The 20,671-nt window shown below is 53.6% G+C and overlaps 3 protein-coding genes across 3 annotated transcripts in view; 1 reads left to right on the forward strand and 2 right to left on the reverse strand.

The window, feature by feature from the left end:
• VOLCADRAFT_99285 (uncharacterized protein) overlaps nt 1-3,141 on the forward strand; it is a gene marked incomplete at both ends in the record, with an annotated part of 6,332 nt that extends 3,191 nt beyond the window's left edge. Inside the window, 5 exons of the mRNA XM_002958036.1 lie at nt 11-159; nt 582-1,536; nt 1,885-2,412; nt 2,552-2,608; nt 3,043-3,141. Coding sequence (XP_002958082.1) covers nt 11-159; nt 582-1,536; nt 1,885-2,412; nt 2,552-2,608; nt 3,043-3,141 — 1,788 coding nt within the window. The remainder of the gene's footprint in view (nt 1-10; nt 160-581; nt 1,537-1,884; nt 2,413-2,551; nt 2,609-3,042) is intronic.
• A 1,734-nt stretch (nt 3,142-4,875) lies between these two features.
• Nucleotides 4,876-8,020, reverse strand: VOLCADRAFT_99286 (uncharacterized protein; the record flags this gene model as incomplete). The annotated part of the gene is made up of 2 exons (XM_002958065.1): nt 4,876-5,139; nt 7,883-8,020. 2 exons carry the CDS (start codon nt 8,018-8,020, stop codon nt 4,876-4,878), a joined length of 402 nt encoding a protein of 133 aa, XP_002958111.1.
• A 3,386-nt stretch (nt 8,021-11,406) lies between these two features.
• On the reverse strand, nt 11,407-18,013 carry VOLCADRAFT_99287 (uncharacterized protein; the record flags this gene model as incomplete). The annotated part of the gene is made up of 4 exons (XM_002958066.1): nt 11,407-11,414; nt 15,880-16,084; nt 17,476-17,691; nt 17,933-18,013. The coding sequence occupies 4 exons, from the start codon at nt 18,011-18,013 to the stop codon at nt 11,407-11,409; spliced, it is 510 nt and encodes a 169-aa protein (XP_002958112.1).
• Between the last annotated feature and the right edge of the window lie 2,658 nt (nt 18,014-20,671).

Below are 20,671 nucleotides of genomic sequence, written 5' to 3' on the forward strand. Positions count from 1 at the left end.
ACCCCGGGAGCACCGGCCTCTGCGCTGCACGTTGATGGGCGCGGCGCCGGCGGGCGCGGCGGCGCTGGTGGCGGGAAGTCCGGTGGCGGCGGCGGCAGTGGCGACGCCGCCGGCGCGCGTGACGGCGGACAGCCTCCGCCTGCTCAAGGTGTACGGCAGGTAATTCCCCTTCGCGGCTTTTGTGTTTCGGCAGTGGGATAGGGTAGGGGGGGGGCGAGGGGAAATGTTTATGCCGTCGTATTATGCCGTACATCGTTTACCGATGTGCATATTTACATTCTTGCCAAATGCCAACCTACCTGATGGTCTCCTCTTGTTCTAATGGGGCTGGGGTGGCACTGGCGGTGGAGGTGGAGGTGGTGGTGAACCACGCTGTCTTTGTATCTTGAGAGAGTATCTTGATTATAATCAATTGTGTCGTCATGTCATGTCATGTCGTGACATTAACAACATTACCATTGCTCGCATCAGCTCTTAAGGATTACATGAGGATCCATGGACCACATGGCTTACCGCTACTGCCGGGCCTCCTCCTTATACTCGTCGCCCTCCTCCTCTCCCTCCTCATGCGCCGCCGCCAGGGTGTACTGCGCACACATGAACCGCCGCGCCCTAAGACTAGAGCTGTACCGCTTCTACACCGATACCGTCGTACTGCAGCATACTTACGAACTGTTCTCACCGAACGTGGACCTCGCGGTGGTGGACTCGGTCATAATCGTTGTCGCGGCGGCGGCAGCGGCGCAGGGCACGGACAGTGGCGGCGCCGCTGCCCCGGCGGCGGCGGCGCCGCAGTCGGGCGTGGCCATGTTGTTCGACGTCGCCGCGACCACCTTTCAGCCCATCGCCAATCCGCTGCCGCTGCGGCCGCTGCGCCATGGGGTGCCGCCGCTGCTTCCGCCGGAGGCGGATGCCGCCGCCGCCGCCCCTGCCGCCGTCGCCGCCTCCGGCGGTGGCGGGAAGCGTCGTTGGGAGTACCTGGCCCCGAATGTGGTCCTGGACCGGGAGACGCAGACCGCGTACCGCTTGGCCGTGAACCTACCCGCGGTGGCGGAGTCCTGCTCGGACCCGGCGGTGCTGGTGGGCTTCCTGCAGCGCCGCAAGGGAGCCGCCCCCGCCCCGGCGCTGCTCCCGCAGCCCAAGGCGCTGCTCATGTGGGTGGTTCGTAACGCCCTGCAGGAGCGCGTCCCCATGACCACCGTGAGGGCAATATTCGATGACCTGTGCGCCGGGTACGCAGCGGCGCTAGACAGGGAGCTGGCGGCGGAGGCAGTGGCAGCGGCGGCGGCTTCGCCGCCGCCGTCGGCGGCTGGCGCCGCCGGCGGGTCGGCGGCGGCGGTTCCACCGCCGCCGCCACCACCTCCTGCGTCTGCGGTTCCCATGCCTCAGTACGTCACTGCCGACGAGCTGAGTCAGGGGCTGTTCCGCTGGCTTCACGACGAGGAGGTGGTGGATGCGCCGTACCTTCAGGCCGCTCTGTGGGAGTACATGTGTGCGGCGTTCACAGTGGGCATTCCGCTGCCCCGCTATCTCCCGGTGGGGGTTGGGTTGGGGGTTGGGTTGGGGGTTGGGGGTTGGGGGGGTAGTTTGCTCTTTTGCTCGGGCGGCGTGTCACGAGGGAAAACGGGATACAGACAGACAGACAGACAGACAGACAGACATTGCTTGTGGGAAATGGCAGGCTGGACCCGGCTGTAGTTATCGTCCGCGTGAAAACCCGCTTAACCCGTTCCCCCCTCGAATTCCTGGTGGAGGAAGAGGTGGTGGCGGTTCTTTTAGACGACAGCAGCTGTATCCTCTGTGGACTCGTGCCCCGCCCAAATCCCGCAAGGTACCACCCCCAACCTCCTAACCCGGATTCCCTTCCCCCCCACACACGGACAGGAGCTGTCCGTGGAGATACTGCTACAGCAATCTCAGGAGGGTCAGGTGCTACAGCTGCTGTACGGCCAGAAGGATTACGTGGCGGTGGAGGTAGTGAGGAGGCTGATGGCGGCACCCGCGGCGGCGGCGGCGGCAGGGGCAGCGGCCGCGGAGGCGGCAGGGCCCAGTAGCGGCAGTAGCGCCGCCGTCGCGTGTGGCGGCGGAACCGGTACTAACGGGACCGATGGCGCCGCCGCCGCCGCCGCGTCAGCACGCGGCCCTCTGTGCCCCCAGCTGGGGATGGATGCGTTGGCGAGGGCTGCGCTGGCGGCGAGGTACGAGCCCGTTGGCGGCGGTGTTGCCGCCGCTGCCGCCAGCGGCGACGCCGCGGTGTATGTGGAGGCCCTTCTGGCTGCTGGGGAGGTGTTGCGAGCCGCCCGGGTCATGCGGCGCTACCGGGTGTCGCGACCTAGCGTGAAGGAGTTCCTGGCAGCCGTAGGGGCTCGCGGGGATGAGGCGATGCTGGCGGCGGTGTACCGGACGTTCCAGGTGGGTTTTAATGGGTTTTCGGGTTTCAGTTGGGCGTCAGTTGTTGGGTTTTAGGGTTTCCTTAACCTAGTTTTCCCCCCGGGTGCTACTGTCTGTGTGCCGTACACGTCACCTCGTGGGTTGTGATGCGGCTTTGTAGTGCTATAGGGGGCCTGTGGGGGATGAGCAGATGATGGCCACAACCCCGAAGTGCGCGGTGCGTATGTATGTATGTTGTTACAGGGTGGTTAAGCTTCGCCAGCGCCCCCCTTTCCCGAGGCAGTCCCTGCTCTCCCCTGCTAGAGGGGCACCCTAATCCGTTCTCCCCATCCGACTTCAGAATGTATTCGTTGGGTTCGGCAACTCACCACCATCATCCAACCGAATCTAGCGGATCAACGGCGCCTTAACTTAGTTCCTGGTCAGCTCGCAAGTTGATATTATCACGTCCTACACCGTCCACAAGATGGGGGGCCACCTCCCATTTCAACACTCCTCAAACACCCGAGGAGTCGGCAGGCGGATTTGAACACGGACATATGTATGTATGTGCATGTGTGTGTGCGTGTCTCCCCCTGACCCAACCCGAACCCCCTACCCCAGCCATCACGCCTTCACGGATGTCCTCCACATGCCCTCCGCCGCACACAGGACGAGCTGCTTGCCAGCTACCCAAAATTCGACCTAGCGGCCCGCAAGCTCCTGCCTGCCCTGCAAACACCACAGCAGGCACTGGCGGCGGGTGTGTAGTGCACACGGTAGTGTTAGTGAAGCAAGCATACCTTGGTTGCCCCTGGAAATCGGTTGGGTTACGGTTATGATTACGGTTGGAGCAACGGATGAATGTGGGCGCGAGGATGAAGACATGGATTGTCAAGAGTGTTCCTGCATGCTGGGGATGTGTGTGTGTGCGTATGTATGTATGTGCGTGCGCGTGTCTGTGTGCAACACAGTCAAGGAATGACGAACCGGATTACGTGGGTCCGAGATCTGCCCGGCCGTCCGTTCGCCTCGCCGTCGCTCATTTTTTGTTTTAGCGGATTGGGGGTTTGGGGAGGGGTGGCCGCAACGGGGCTGTGGGGAGTCTCTCTTCCTCTCGGATAGCTTTTCGGTGCATTGGGTGCCTCGCCCCTCAACCGTGTGCGGGGGCGTGTGGATGCGGTCTGCAGGGCCTCAGCCATCTGTTGCGCCGCCCCTTTGTAAACGTGTGGTCGCCTCCTCTGGCCTGGCGTTGCCTGGAATTGGTGTCTGTAAGAGATCAGATAACGGCCGGGGAAAGGTAGTTCTTCTGCAGTTTTGAGCCCCTTGACGAACGTATGTCTTTAGCAGGGGGGGGCTGCTGCAGCTGGGTTAATTCAAATATTTTTAGTTCGCCTGGCTCGCGCGCTAGCTCGCGCGTTGGGGAACCAGAAATGCCAGCAGCAGCAGCAGCAGCAGTAAGGAAAGAACACTAATATCTCAAGCCGCAAAACGTGAGAGAGGCTAATAACGAAGCCCGGCCGCATAGGGGGCCGCATTTACCACCTGATGGGGCCGCTTGGACTCTTCCGGACGCTCGGAACAATGGCGCGCTTATGAAGCACTTGACTGGGTTGAACGATAGGGGCGGAGAGAAGCCTCTCGTTACAGATTCCGGCCAATCGCATGCGCACACACACAACTATCAACTGTCACAGCCGTCTGCCTGTCCTTTAACAGAACAACCACCACTTGTTCTGTTCACGGGTGTCGTCACAAGCAGGGCAGCAGCACATCCTCTTCATATTCCCTTTCGCGTTATGTATGTCGTACACAGGTGGCGTAGGAAGAGCGCCCTCGCTGAGAAAAGAAAAGCTTCTGGAAGAAATGTTTATTCAAGGGGAGGAAGGATTGTGGGAGGCAGTCCTGGTCGGTCGTCGCAGCGAGGAGGTCTCCGACGGGGGCGGACTTGGAACAAATAATACGATCTGACCGCGGCATGAAAAAATGCAACAAAAATGGGTGGGCAATGATGTGCAACGACCGCCCCAAAACCCTAAGCCAAGAAGGGGCCGGATTGGCGGACACACTGGTTGGTAGTGGCTGCAGGAGGCTGCCGCTTGCACACACACATACGTATACACACATACATACATACACACATACATACACACGCACGCGCATGTGTGTGTGCCAGCGTCGCATCTTGTGTACACTGACACGCAAACGACATTCGATGAATCATTTAAATTACTATTAATGTATTATCCTCATCTCTCATGTTCATCATCCTTTGTCGAGACACACAACGCTCTGTCGCCCATGTCGCATCCTCGGAGGCGCCGGGGGGACGTTGGGGTGATGGGGAGGGGATGGGGCGATAATGATGCATCCCACCCCTCCCTTCTAGCGCTCACATAGCCGCAGATCGGCCTCCAACACAACCTCATGATCCCGTTGCGTTTCAGCACAACTGATGTTGTTCGTTCTGACAACTGAGCCCGTCGCCATCCCGCCTATACCCTTCTAATCCCTCAAAATGCGGTGGTCGAGGCGGCCATCTGGGCACCTGCCACCGCGGCCGCAGCGGCCCCGGCTATTCGCAGCACCAACCATATCCAGGCGGCAGCGGCGGCGCTGGTAGTGACCATCGTTACTCCTCGCGGCTGAATCAGCAGCCGGATCGATGTTGCAGATGAGCTGCTGGGACTGGCTTGATGCTGCTGAGCCGCAGCAGCTGCGGCCGCATCTTGGAGGGTCCCGTTCGCGGCGGGTGACGACGTGGACCAGCTGCCATCGAGGGGGGTGGACCAGGAGGGCGGAGGGGTGGATGAACGGAAGGTCTGCAGCCGCGCAGGATCAAACTTAAAAGAGAGTCCACGGGCTGCGCAGACGGCGTTCAGGGTGCCATCAAAACCACTGAGCAGGGATGATGATGATGATGATGATGATGATGATGATGATGATGATGATGATGATGATGATGATGATGATGATGATGATGATGATGATGATGATGATGATGATGATGATGATGATGATGATGATGATGATGATGACGACGACGAGGAGGAGGAAGGGGAAGGGGACGTGAGGGGAGAGAAGGAGGAGGAACCGCCGCACGACTGGGTTAGGCTTTGGAGCAGTACGACCCATGGGTCACTTGACTGCTCCCTGAATAGAATGTCCTGTACGACCATGCTGTATGGTATACAAGCTTCATAGTCGCTGAACCATGTGCAATTTATTACTGGATCCTGTTGTTGTTTTTGTTGTTGTTGTTGTTGTTGTTGTTGTTGTTGCTGCAGCTGAGCGCTTTGCGGCCGCCAGCTGCTGCTTGTGGTACTGCAGGAAGATTTGGTGGTACGGCTGGTGCATGTGGACGCCCAGGAAGTTAGTGCTCGTCCTGCCATACAACTGCCGGTGATGGCCTGTCCGGCTGGGCCTAACATCGGGACGGCGACATCGAAATAGAAGTACTGCTTCTGAAGGAATTCATCCAGGGCAGCCTGCCATGCAGAAAGGATCCATGGTATTAGTTACGGCCTTGCGTATCAGGCAGTCAACATCGGGACGTTATTGTTAGGCCGCTAGTCAGTGTGTGTTGTGCGCTGCGTCGTCCAGATAGATAGACCGAATGACGCCCTTTGGGTTTCCATTGTCTCTAAATAAGGGAATTATGACACCCTGCGGTATCACTTAAAGTTTTATTCCCTTCAGGGACAACCTCCGAAGGGGAACCCTTTGCATATGAAAACCCGTAGGGTGCTAAAGAGCCCTTCCTCCAAGGAGAATTAGTTAATAGATCGACAGCTAGTTAGGTAGGTAGGTAGGTAGGTAGGTAGACAAATACACAGATAGATAATATATTATATATGGATCTATAGATAGATAGATAGAGAAATAATAGATAAATAGGTAGATAGATGGATGGATAGATAGGGATAGATACACCAGTCGTTCACAGGCGAGCGAGAAACTCGCGACAGTGCATGTGCATGTAAATACGGGGAAGTTGCCGCATTCCTTTATATTTGCAACAATAAATATATATGTGTAGCTGCGCGTCATGTCACGTCAGGGTCGTGACCCCTTGTGCCTCATGCTAACGGTCGCAACCCGCGCGTTGCAGCAACTCATCAGCAGGCAGGTGTGGGCGATATTGTATGGCTCCGAGCTGTACAGTACAAACGTGCAGTATTTGGTACATGCTGTATTTATGTGCAAATCTGCTCATACCTTCTGCCAGCCACCGAACGATCTGTATAGCTGCGTGAGGTGAGATTCGTTGACAGTCCATCTTTGGTGGGTTGGGGGGGTAAAGGCACGCGCATACACAGGGACGACACGTCACATTCAACAGGGCAGTGGGGAATTACACAGCGCCACAGCGCCAAAGGAAATGTGTGCAAGGTGCCACACAACTACTGTTCCCAGGGATTCCGTGCCGCAGGTGTTGCGAACCAACTTATCTGCAACAATAATCCAAGGGCGTCGAACACCATATGCCAATACGTGTAAGTATTTGTATGTGTATCTAAGCTCACAGAGCGGATTGCCACATAAGACCCGGTACGGGGTACGACTTCTCCGTACAAACGAGCCATTGCAGCATCAGCGAGTGGCGAAGTAGTAAGTGACCGCAGTGGGATTTGTACCGCTGAATTTAGGAAAAAATATTGTGATAAAACCAATATGCATATACAACTAATGACTGCGCACATGCTAACAGTAAGGCGGGATGCTTTAGTACGGCGTTTGGTAATTACATGAGCTGTCAATACTGCCATCACCACTGGTACGGCACTCACCTAGCAGCACAATAGTTGAAGGGCAGGACGCCGCCGCCTTCTGGATCTGAGATGTCGCTCGCAGTCGTCTTTAGCCAGCCCAAGGAGAAGGAGATGGCATTGTCAATGGCTGTCATCAGGATTGTTGCGGCCGACTGGGCAGCAGCACCACTGATATTGCTGCTGCTGCTGCTGCTGCTGCTGCTTGCAGCGAGAGTCGCATTATAACGCGCGACGAAGGTGCGATTCGTCCAGGTGCAGGCCGTGTTAGCGTTGCAATTTGTCTCATTGGTGGTCTCCAGGCAGTTAATGGCTTGATCAAGCAACGAGCCAGGACAGTAGACCAGGTTTCGGAGCAACTGCAGGGAGGGAGCAAGGGAGGGTGGAACTGTGCCGTTACCACATAAGGCTGTGTGTGTATGTGTATGTGCGGTGGACGGCGGATTGGTTCTCATCGCGCAACGACACGACTCAGGGATTGCAATACAGAGGAAGGCAGAGGGAGGGCGTTGATGCCGCGCCAGCATGGCTGTCCGCAGGTTACCAGCCTGGGTGGCTGCAGTAGCAACAGCAATAGGGTTGCACACCGCTCTCAATTGCACACCGCATAAGCTACGGCACCTACAGCGGCCGATTCAGTGCGTACACACAGATTTATGGAATGAATGCACCAAGCTGGCTTGATAGTTAGCTAGCTAGCTAGCTAGCTCTAGGTACGTATTCCGCCGCGTGATATGACTCACACTCGCCCGGGTGCTTGGGGTCCAGTCAAACGCCGGACAGCCGGCAACAGCTGTCGTGGTGTTGGGCTGGGCCACGGGGGCGCACAGATCCCCTATGCTGATGGCCAGCAACCTGCGTACATACAGGCATACAGACATTCAGGCACACTGTTTGGAAGGGTTATGGGTGGGAATCTTTGGGCTGGAGCGCTGCTGTCACCCATTTACCCTCCCTAGTGAAAAGAGCGAAAATAGTGAAGAGGGTGAAAAGAGCGCCGACGGGTGTTTTACCAGCACACGGCTATGTGCGCGTATGCCCCCCCCTCCCCGTTTTACATTCGCGGCATCAATAGCACCCGCCAACCCACTGAGCTACGCGGCCGTGTGGCGTTGGTGCTCCCGCCGGGTACCGTGTAGTGGCTGGTGCTCCAGCATGTGCTGCACTATATCCTTATTGTTGTTGTGCTCGTGCCATGTACGGCATGCCACTATGGCACTTCCCGCAATAATTCAAGAGTCTGTATGCACTTTTCCCTCGTCATGGCATGCATGCAAGAACTTGCGCGTGCCCCTTTAAACCGATCGCCGAATCGGGCTACACTACCCCAGCTACCAAACAAACCCATGCTCGTTAATGGTGTGCGGCAGCTAGGTCTATTATGATTGCTCCTGGCTGGGACAGGCCTTGCTGCGATACGTGCATTTGTGCATCTCTTTGCCGGCTGGCTGTGCGGCCCGGTGTAAGCCTGTTCCATGCATACACATGCACACACACAGATATTTCACATCCTGTAGTTGTCTACGCCTTTGTGCATTTATTGAACGCGCTTTACAGATGCTCAAATTCGGCGCAGGTGACAGGGCAGATGAACAGGGAGGAGCAGCGGGGTTGCAATATGTGTACGGCTCTGTCGTCCGTAGCATGCACTTATTGTACGGCCAAATTTTTGCCCTAGCGAGTTCAAGGGGGAGGCCGGCGTCCGCAAGTGCTGGGATCCATCTTTACTTGCCAAGGCCGAATCAGATTACTACTGACCAGGTTCAGGGGCACTTGCTGGAATCGGTGTTCAACGTTATAGGCCAAGTGATGTTGACAAGAATTCGACAGGAATTCGAAACGTTTTCAAAACTTTTGCATTGCGGATAGTGCTACCCAGCCCACAGACCATATTTACCAAAAATCATATTATTATAACATAGTTAGTTAGGTGGTACGCCTCGCAACTGCTGGGACTACCCGTCCTAAGACGCCTCAGCGCAGAAGCTCTGCCGCACAAAATGTTTTTTTGGGTAACATGTGACTTATTACATGCTGGCATAATTCACGTTTATATTCGTAATGGATAACCGGCGGGTTGCCTGCTGGTCCATTACTCTTTTAGGAAACGGGCTTTAAGGTCCGATGTACGTAGCTGCTTGCTGCGCAGCGCTGCTTCCAGCTGGCATAATATTCTCAACATTTTAGGCAAATCACGTCCGTTTGGAAAGCACGCACAGCAGAGAACACCGGAAAGTACATAGCCAACCGATTTAAGAGTGCTAGAATAATGGGAGAGAGATCTAAAGACAAGTTTTTTTAACATATCTGAGCGCAACACGTCGTATGCGGGGATCACGAACCTTTGGATGTCCGTCGCGGGCTCTCGGGTGGCCCAGCTTGCGAAATATCTCAGGTCAACGTAGCATCCTCCCTCATTGGAAGTGCAGAGGTGACTCTCCTGTTGGCTGCTATCTTGGGGGCCGCTACCTGCTGTGGCGGCGCTTACTGAAGCCAGTAATAGCGGGAGCAGCAGCGCCTGCTGGGAGGCTAGCAACAAATCCAAGCCTGTAGCACAATGCCGTTCCCTATTTCGCATTGAAATACGCCACGACGACTTGATAAAGAGCTATTACGTCTATTTATTCTGCTGAAGATTGCCGGCAATCGGCATCTGTTCTCGTTAAAAGCGCCAACTCCTCGCCCTGCAGCTGCGCCTGCTATGAGTTATTGATTTGAACCGGAACCAGGGCCGAAAGCTATGGACCGGAAGGAAAGGGTGTTTGCATAAATTATGATTGAAGATAGATGGACATGGCGTACTTCACCCTGGGAGCAAAAGCTTTCGTGCTCTGGAGCTCGGCACACGGAAAGTTATTGTTAGTTTTGTTGCTGCCCTCAACAAATAATTTCTTCAATATTATTCTTTTTTTTAACGAACAGTTAACCTTGCACTGCTTGAAAATTTAAGGTAGGAAGGAGTCGCGCACGGGCCATGACTTCCAGCTGCCGTGGCTACTTTCCCGCCGGGATTTGCCTTCGTCTTCATTTCGTAACTTTTCGTGGCGAGGAAACAATTTTCTGTCATATTTGTTTTCAATCTGTTAAATAGCCGACCGGGTATTAACGTAATCCGAATACCAAATATCCCCGACCGTTCCCCTTAACCCTGGACGGAAGGTGTGATGGGGCGAGGCCCTAGTTAACCGGCTCGCGGTTAACTTTACTAATTGGTCTTTCCTATAAGTTGAAGTACTGCATGGTGGCGGCGGCTTCCCTTGCTAAATCGCAGGTAGAACCTGACAAGCATTCGACTGTCTGACAACGGGCAGTGACGGGCAGTGACTCTGTATGGTATGAGTCAAGTGCGCTGAGCAAGAGTTCCAGCCTTGTCTAGTACCTTGCCCCCTCGTACAGCCAGTAATTAGCCATCTCAATTGCAAGTAATTAGCCATTGCACCAATACGTCAGCCGTGAATTAGGTAGTTAAGATGGAGCACGGAGCACAATAGGTTAGATAGGGAGACTCTGCAGAAAGGCCTTTCTGTACGCGTACAGCTGTAATACGCCTATCGCCACCATCTGTCTGCCTTTTGCCTGTACTACAACTACAACCGAGGACAGTTGTTGCGCATCGCAGAGTTGTATATTCACACCATACCAACGTCAGCATGCTGCAGCTCGTGACAGTGCTGCTCATGTGAATGTTGCAGGGAAAGTGAATTCAATCTTTGAAGATTGAACTCCGGTTGACATGCCCCGGTTGCTGCCGATTGTGCAGCAGCTGCTGCTGGCGACTACCCGCAAACATCGTGTCCACCAGCTCTTCTGTAAGAGGGATCAGCTCCCCTGGCATCTCCCAACTGAGTACTCTTTGCCTGGTGTTACATCTTCATGCGTCCCCAGCATGTGTGCTACGGCAGAATCGGCAGTATGCAACCTCTATGCTTGTCTCCTGGATGCGATGTGGCTTATGGATGGCTGTAGCACGGGCTAGGTGCTGACAGCATACGTGGAGTAGCAAGTGCATATAGTGGCACAAGGAGGCGCAGCTGTACATTATACTGGCTCAAACCGACTTGTGTGTACTGTATGTGTGTAGACAAAGACAATCATGGTGAGGATAAACTGAAGATGGTGTGAGGTGGGGTGCAGGCCTGCTGAGGAGTATACAGGATTACATAGGTTGTGAATCTCAATGACCATGCTGCCACATTGGGGGTTGTATTTTCAATGCCGGCGAGTGAAGCAGCTGCTGCAGGTCGTCATCCAACAGGCACAACCGCGCCTAGATCTCTGGGGTTGCGGCATGGTGGTGTGGAGGGGTGGTGGAGAGGTTGAGACGGTCAATGGCTGGCCTTGCAGAGAGGCCCTACATCATCACCTAAGGTCATCCTTCACATGCACAGTGCAGCCTGCAGAATGTTTATGCACCTCTCTAAGGGCTTGGAGTCGAAGCTGCCGCCATGCCCAGCATGTAGGTTCACTTCACTTGTCAAAAGCTCATGCTCAACTACTAGGGAGGTGCCTAATGCCTGCAATGACCTAGTTCTGGCCACTTGGCCAATGGACACATCCCACGAGGTTTCACCACATTGCCGTGCAAGTTAGAAGCACATGTGTGGTATTGGAGTTCAAGGACCGATTGGCGAGTGGTTGGAAGCATACGCGTCTAGATAGATGCCCACCGATCTGATTGATACTCATGACCTTGTAGAAGCTGGTGCACGTAAGTATGACGCACCCCTTGTGGACAGCAAGCGCGTCTCCATACTGTTGTCTGCAGACGATGTTAGTCTGCTAGCGACGTCACTAGAGCGAATGTCTGAGTTGCTACATCTTGTGGACTTGTTTTGTGAAGCTTTTGGGATGCGACCAAATGTCTCAAAGTGTGAAAGGCTTGTTTTTGCATGTGACGGCACCCAGCAGTCGGAACTTAGCGGGAGATGTCAACAGTTACGGCTATCAGGCCAGGTAGTACCTGCCAAAGATAGCGCTCGCTATCTGGGCTTGGTATATGGGCCAGAACGGCCTTTTAGTGCGTGCCGTCAGCAGTTGTGTGATACAGGTCGGTCCGCTATATTTTCCTTAAGCGCAAAGCTGGACAAAATGAAGCTGTTTGCCCCCGATGTGCGAATGCGGTGTTTTGCAACCCAAGTCCGAGCAATTCTGTTGTATGGCTGCCAGGCGTGGGGCCCTTTTGCGCTGGCAGAGGTCGTGGACAGGGCGGGAAGGCGGCGGGATAAAGCCAACCTTGCAGAGGGCATGTTCGAAGCCTGTTTGAAGGATAGTGCAGTCCAGCTGCAGATATTATTCATGAGGCAGGTAGTGGGGACGGCACGGCCATCCCACAGGCTGTTGTACGCGGAGCTGGCTGAACTCCCCTTACAATATTACATGGTGAAGCAGATCCTCCGTTTCGGGAACCGCCTTCAAAAGCAAGTGGGATCCATTGCTCATGCCGTTTTACGGCAGGAGATAACCGATGCCCTGACCAACCCGGAATGGGAGGGTTGGGGAATCTCAATGTTACGACTGTTTTCCTTCTTGGAGTGCAACATTTGGAGCGGAATACCGCAAGAAGTCGTGGGGGTAAAGGAGCGTGTTGACTGGTTGTTGAGTAGACCTCTACCCGAAGGAGCGATAATAACGGCACTAAGAGAGCGTTTGATGAGTGGCTGGGACCATACGCGTCTGACTGTCTTGCCAGAGGAGTACCCATCAGATGGGAAGCAACCGGGAGTGCAAATGGCGAAGTATAAGCACTGGATTGGGCTGCCCTTTTCGGGAGCCGCAGCCATCATGTGGCCAACACATGCTAAGGTTTTCATTCCTCGTTTAGCAAATCGTAAGCTAATGCAGTTTCGTTTATGTTGCTGGGCTTTGGAGGCAAACAGAGCACGAGGGGGCAAGTACCATGTCCCCAGGGGGCAGCGGTTTTGCCACTGTTGTGGTCCTAATAGCCGAATTGAGGATGAAAAACACGTGTTATTGGAATGCCCAGCCTATAATGATATTCGTGCTGAAGAGGGATTCGATCATCAACAGAGCATGTTGGAGGCCATGCAATGGGAACCCGCACGTCTGGCGAGGATGTTGGAACGTATGTGGGCTCACCGAAACTCAATTACCCCCTTTGGACGCTAGTCTGGGCTGATGTGCGGTGTTTTTCCTTTTCTCCGTGGCTTTTAGGCGTTGTAGTATTGCCCTTGGGCCTTCGGCTCGTATGGGTAGTCTTACAGGTATGGGGTCACGCACCCCCCAACCATGTAACACACACACACACAGATGCCCAGCCAGACGTGTACCCATCAGATGCCAAGCAACCAGGAATTCACATGGCGAAGTATAAGCATAGGATGGGTCTAGCGGCCGAACAAGCAGGCAGGAAGGAGGTACTCCTGCATATCACAACGTTTATCCCGCGTTCAACGAATCACAAGCTTATGGAGTTTAGGTGTTTTGCTGTTGGGCATTGTCGGCTAACAGAGCGCGTAAGGGACGGCGTTATATACCTAGGGAGGAGCGAGTATGTCCCTGCTGCGGCACTGATAGCCATATTGAAGATGAGTGTTGTAGTCTTCAGACGACACAACCACATAATGGGGGCATCGAAAGATACCGATTGAGACAAGTGTCTTGAATAAGTAGTCATCAGTGACTCCACTTGGGCCTCGCGCCGATAAGGATTCCCAGTACGACTGGGCGGCGCCGAATCCAGAAGCCATAGTTCGCAGGAACTACTCTCGCTCGGTCAGACGAAACTGGGACGCAGGTCCCAGCTTTACGTAAGTAAAACCCCCGCCCATACGTAGGTATGGACTTCCGCAGTGGTGCGGCATTAAGGTGGCGGACGACTAACAGTAGTCGCTTAGCCGCCGTCGCCCATACACTTCCGCAGCAGTGCGGCACTTGAATGGCGGACGACTAACAGTAGTCGTTTGATCCGCCGGCGCCTATGGACTTCCGCAACAGTGCGGCATTTGGATGGCGGACGACTAACAGTAGTCGCTTAGCCGCCGTCGCCCATGCACTTCCGCAACAGTGCGGCACTTGAATGGCGGACGACTAACAGTAGTCGTTTGATCCGCCGGCGCCCATGGACTTCCGCAACAGTGCGGCATTTAGATGGCGGACGACTAACAGTAGTCGCTTAGCCGCCGCAGCTAACAGTAGCGGCAATTAAACTAATATCAGTATTAGTTAATACCTGTAATCACCAACCGCGGAATTGACGGGAGTTAGTTAGTAATATTGGAGTTTGGTAAATCGGAGTGGACGAGCTAACCACCGACAGTTAGGATTCGGCGCCCAAACCGTTGCAGGAAAACCTTTACAGGATACAACAATGAGGAGCACATTTTGCTGGACTGTCCGGTGTACGACAAAATCAGATCTGATATGGATTTCCCACGCTGTGAAGTGGAAATCTGAACATATACCCCCCGTCCGCCAGGGGGGGTATATGAACCACGTATATGATCCCACTGCAACTCTATCGTTCCCTTTGGTCGTTAGTATCCTTTATGTTGTGGCATACTTGCATATTTATCTTGGGAATTTCCTAAGGCTCTGGCACTTCACCACTTGGCATTATCTTAACTCTTAATTGGCATGAGATAGAAGATAGGCCGCCGCCTCCGTGTTCTTCAGACGTTCTTATCGTTCTTAAGCATTCTCCTAAGTTTCTTAAACCCCCTCCGCGTTTGTAGGGTCTCATCCTGAATTGTATTAGTAGGAGGGACAGCAGTATTAAAGTTATTGAGCAAAGCAAATGTTTGACTTTTGGTGCTGTTCACGGATGACCAGCCCTATTTGCCTTTTACTAGGAGGAGGCGATTTCCATGAGTAGTATTTTGGAATTCTGTTTGCATGTTTTTGAAAGGTTTATAATTCCGTAATATTGCAGTGCATATTCTTGCAGTTCTATGACGCGGCCACAGCATGCCACATGTAGCAAATTTGGATTGCATTTGAGGTCTACATAATCCTGGGTAATGTTAAAATTATTTTGGTGCAACGGCCAACATCTTTTTATGACCACGGCTCGCACTTTGTGGATGAGCATGAAAACTTTGTGGATGAGCATGGAAACAAGATAATGAAGTTACAAAGGCACTGCAATTTCGCTCTGTGACCCGACCAACAGTATTTGCATGTGTGTGTGCGTGTGCAGCCGCATGCCAGAGCTTGAGTTCGACCTGCTCCTTACACCCATGACACCTCCCACACATGGGGAAACGTGACACAGCACTCAAAGCGAAGCAAGGAAGAACATAGTATTGTGTAACACAGCAAAGCCAAAGTTTTGGACGGCATTTGTACGGAGATGTTTTCTGGTCTGTTGCATCTACTGTGCAGAAGAATGCCTGCAAAATATGCTGCACATGTGGAGCACACAAGGCCACAACAAAATGGAAAGGGCAAAAGGCTTGAACCTGAATGCTAACTCATGGAGCAACACACAAATGGATAAGTAGCACTGTCCTGTCCCACATGGCATGCACTGTGTATCAAGGAGCAGTACAACATGGCATGCCCATGCACCGGGGCTGACCATTATTCCCATCTGGAATTGGACACACATGCTATCTCCTGCTTCAAACTTCACCCAACCCCTGGAAAACGTCTCCACAACTACATATGCCACGCCACTTCCCTGCAACATATCCACTCCTGAACATTGCTAGCTGTCAGTACTCCCAGGCCCCATGCCTCCCTTCCCCAGCTGCCTCAGCATGATCATCTTCCACCCACTCACCCTCTGCCTCCCCATCCACCTCCTCGTCCCCTTCCTCATCCTCACCCTTCTCCACCTCCTGCCCACCATTGCCATCAGGCCCAACAAGCTGCAGTGCTAACTCGGGTGCACCAGATCCCAGTAGGTGTGCATCAGGCATCTCCACCAGGCAGTCGTCTAGGCATGTTTCTGGGATGACTTGAGTCCCAGGACCCCTGGCAAAAGGCTGTGATGGCAGGGTGGACACCACCCTCAGAGCCTGATTGGCTGCAAAACGGAGGTGGAAGCTGTGACAGCAGCACACTAAGATGGTTGGTTTGAGTGGCTGCTGCTTGAGCAAGAGTTGCAAGCCTCTGCTCATCTGGAGAGCCTGCTGCTCCAGTGACATAACATAGCTCATGATAGCACACGAGCACCTCCTCTGCAGCTTTCTCAGCATTTGCTTGTGCTGTAGCGAGCTCTTTACTGTTGACAGCTGGCAAAAGCCGCTGAAGCTGCTGTGCTCCCAGAAGGTACCTCGCTGCCATGTGGGTCGCCCACCGGGATGTTTGTTCCGTCTACGCAGTTGGGTGCTAGCGAACTTCAGGAGAAGCTGGTAGCATTTGCTTTCCATATTGAGTGGCCATCCTAGTCGTCAGCTGTTGTTTGCTTTCCTGCCCAGTAGTTACAAGTTACAAGTGCCGCACGAGTGCGGGGGTGTCCGTCAAAGCCGGGAGGCCATGGACTATATGTATTGAAAGTTGATTACACCATACGACCGACGGCGGTTTGGGTCCTGCCAACTAGACCCCTCCTCATCCAGTCACCCAACATCCGTAGAGACAGATCAGCCACCACCACCATCTCAGCATGCGAAACTTAGTCCATCAACTAGACCTCATCTCCACACCTCAGCAGCGTTAGTAAACCTAGACCTCCCGAACAATGTCGGGGGTCTGACCAGGAATCGAACCCGGAACCTTCATATACACGAAGGCGCCACAAGACCAGACCAGTAGTGTTACATACACAATGCCATGTGTTTTGGTGAGGTGACACGCCTCACAAGTGTGCCCACCACCGCGGTCGTACTCATGTTGGCGCGGGATAATCAAAGGATGACGTGCTTTGTATCAAACGGGCATGTGTGGTGTGTAGGCAAGTTTCGTTGTTTGGCGTCATATGTTCTCATGGCTGAATTTGACATAACGTTTGGAGGGGCATGCAGATGTGTACAGGGATTCAACCCATTTGCGCGCCATGGGTAGCCAGGTTCGCTGCTTTGAACGGAGTTGGTGAGGTTGCGCGATGCGCGAGGTGTGACATTGCAAGCGCGGGTGCAGCAGTTGGGGTTGTATGTGGGCGCTAAGTTTCCTCCAGCGGTGCAACGGACTTTGCCTAATTCGACAGTTACCTGTATTTTCCTACATGTAAGAGCTCGGAATCATGCTTCTATGTCATCTCTGTACTTTGTAGTCAAGCATCACTATACGGCGGTGGTAAAACATTGACAAACAGCAGCCGGTCGTGGGGCAAATGACATCAATGAAATAAGCGTGTCACTAGCCAATTGGGCCACTCATTCGTGACTGCTACCCGCAGTGGTGTAATTGCGCTCACGCTCGTCGCGCAACTCACCCTGCTGGATGCCGCATTGCGGCTGGAACACGGCGACAGGTTCGGTTGCCCTTGCCGGTTACGCAGCGGCAGCCGTTGGCTGGATAGTACGAGGAGCGAGGTTCCGGGGCCGGCCAGATCCCAACCGCCCGGCTGACTATTTGTCACCGCGTTTGTTGTTGTTCCTATTGCTGATATTGCCGGCGGCATTGCCGCCATTATTGTTGTTGGTGCCACCTGAAGCCGCAGCCAGGCGATACCACAATTCGCAGCTCTTCTGCGTGCACGTGGAAAGAGCTTCGTTAGCTTCCATTACGTTGCCAAGGGCGGTGTGGTGCTCCTGCTCGTCGCAGAGCTGTCTTATGATTTCAAACAGTCGCGACGGCGGCGTGATGCCCTTACGCTGGGCACGCCTCATGCACTTGTCATATTTTGACTGGATTAAGTGTACGAACCTCTGCGCCATGGTGGGGCTCACCTGGCGTAACTGGTAGTGGTCCGGCGCCTGAACAGCGTCCGAAGACCGTGCGCGGAACGGGTTCCGTGCTGGGGCCGCCATGTAGTTTAGATTAAAAAGGTTGGTAAAGGGTAATGTGATGCGGAAGCGTTGGGAGTACTCGACTCCGAGGTCTTTTTGACCGGTTGATCCTCGATACCGTAGTGATAGGAAATGTTCGTGATTTTAATTTCGTGACGGCATCACGAGATTATGTCACATATAAATTACAAGCTGTTCCAGGCGATGGTCGTTACGAATACGTGTGCTCCGAAGCCAAATCGTACAATGCCTTCAACACAGTATTTACTCGTCGAATTCCACTTTTCTGGCCATATATACATCCATAGTAATTGAACGGACATGGATCCGAGGGCCAAGCGGCCTAAGCAACAAAGCCTCTTTCAATGCGGACTCTTCACACTTGCTCGCGGCGCCCCAGCTACGGATAGAGCTGGTTTTGCCGCTACTGCATTGTCAGCCGATGTGTGATGGTGTTTGCTGGTGAGCGGAATAACCGTGCATGCATTGGCCAGCTTTTGCGTCAATCGGCGTTCTGAGTCGGACCCATTAACGAACATTGCAGGCACCGTTGCTTCGGTTGCGTTGGCTTCTTACGAATTCAAAAGTTTCACCAATATTTTCGGGTGTAATATTGAGGGTGTCTTGAACAATAAAATCACGAACATTTCCTGTTACTACGGTACCAAAATTGAAAGAAAGCTCGGCAGTTGGCAAGGTAGCTGGTCCAACGATAATTGTGATTGATCCATACCGCTTAGTATTGGAAGTTCATAAATAGTTCTTAGGCGTAACGATGGTACGGATGACCGTTGGCCCGGTGAGCTAAGGGCTGCCTTAGCGGCGATGAACTACGCCGATGCAAGCGGTTGGCGCCAGCGAATGCATGAACTGTAAACAATGCTAAAACTAGCAGTCAGCTAAGTCAATCAGGTTTAGGAACATATTTATCTGGCGGTTTGCGGCCTGACTTGATCCACAAAGTCATGGTCGAGCCAGTTGGAAACAAATGCGGATGGCCATTTAGACTTGCAGCCGATAGTCTGTGTGCCTGGGAGCCTGGGAACCCAGTCTTCAACGGAACTCTGGTATGGCTTGGTTGGCCCGTCCGCCATTCGCTGCGTTGCACAGACAGGCTGGCAGGCTGAATGCAGTACAAGGGCGTAACCTGGTGAGGGGCGGTTGTGCCGTGTTGGGTCGTGGGGACGTGCGCATGCTCCCACACGGTGGCCTCTCTCCATCGCCATGATCGTTAACCCAGTACAACATTCATTGTGCCACTCAGAGCCGACAAAGGGATGGAACGACATGTTGAACGTGATGGCCGTTCTTTGCTGAATCCCTTTCACTATTGCCCAGTGCTTGTGGCCATTGCAACGACCTTACTGCATGATTCAATTGATTCAGTGCGTTGGTGTTATTTAAACAGGTTATTTTACCAGCCGCACGTCTTCAACAGTATGGGGATCTTGTCTCTTTTCCTTTCGATTGCTTTCTCCTTTTATGCTAGAAGCCTATTTATTATGTGCGTTACGAATCTGGGTTAGGTTCTTCTGGCGCGTTCATGGCTTGCCAAAGAATGCCAGCTAGAGCATTGATTATTAGCGTCTCATAAATCATTTACATACAGATGTTTTGGACCATCATTTCCATTACCGTCCGCTAGGCGTCCGCTGGAACGGTCAGGATGTACGGCGTTGCGGACAGAGGAGCGTCCGGGGGCGGGGCAGAACGGAAAGCGAACCCGTACAGTCAGTGAGTACGGTTTGTAATTTCTATACCGCGCCGCTACTGCTCCAAGGTAAATGTAGCTTTCTACACAGCTGTGCAGTGCAACGGCGGGCCCGTGGGGCTGGGCCCCCGGAGTGAAGCGCAATGGGGAGGGGGCCCCCAAGGATCATCCCTGTCTGCGCCTGTCTGCTGAATGTGGCATGATTACAGATGGATGTGCTTAGATGCATGAAGATTTGTGCGATACAGTTCATCTGTATGTCGGATAGGTTAATGCAAACTTTAGCCTCAATGCACGTTTATGCACGTTGGCGTCTAGGCGGGGCCTTACACTGCAAGATCCGGTTACCGGCCGCCTTCTGCGCCCAAACCCACATAGATTGGCGCTAAAATATCTTTTAGGCAAAACGAAAAACTCTCAAAACCTTTCGGACCTGAATCGTGTTCAAGGACCCTGCAACACACCACCAAAAAGCCATCACCCCATGGACCAGTCGGAGCCCTTGAAGCCTCGGCAGTGCACGGGGCCCTCATGAATTACCATGAGCGAGCAAGCCAGCCAAGGAAGTTGGGCCGAGAAAGTTGGGAAACGAAGGAGATGAACTAAAGGGGAACTGGGCCACTGAAGCCGAAGCCACTTTACACCAGGAGGATAAAGGTTGTGGGGGGTATGTCAAACCCCCAAGTACCCCTCCCACCACCCAATTATAGTCCAATACGCCGTACTGGTATCAGACTAACCCCCCGCACCACACACAAGACGGCCACTCACTCGCCGTACTGTTATGGGGCCCCACTATGTACAGCGGGCTCACATGCCGTAAATTTGACTGTGTATCCGAACCTGGATCCATACCGTGTTCCTGCTGTAGCTCGTTTTCAGCAGGGATAGTGACTACTACCCTGCCTGCATATCCACGTTGACAGGCGCGTCGTAAGCACAGCATCCTTCCCACCGTATTGCCGCGT

Source organism: Volvox carteri (genome assembly GCF_000143455.1).
Source record: "Volvox carteri f. nagariensis unplaced genomic scaffold VOLCAscaffold_85, whole genome shotgun sequence".
Lineage (NCBI taxonomy): Eukaryota > Viridiplantae > Chlorophyta > Chlorophyceae > Chlamydomonadales > Volvocaceae > Volvox > Volvox carteri.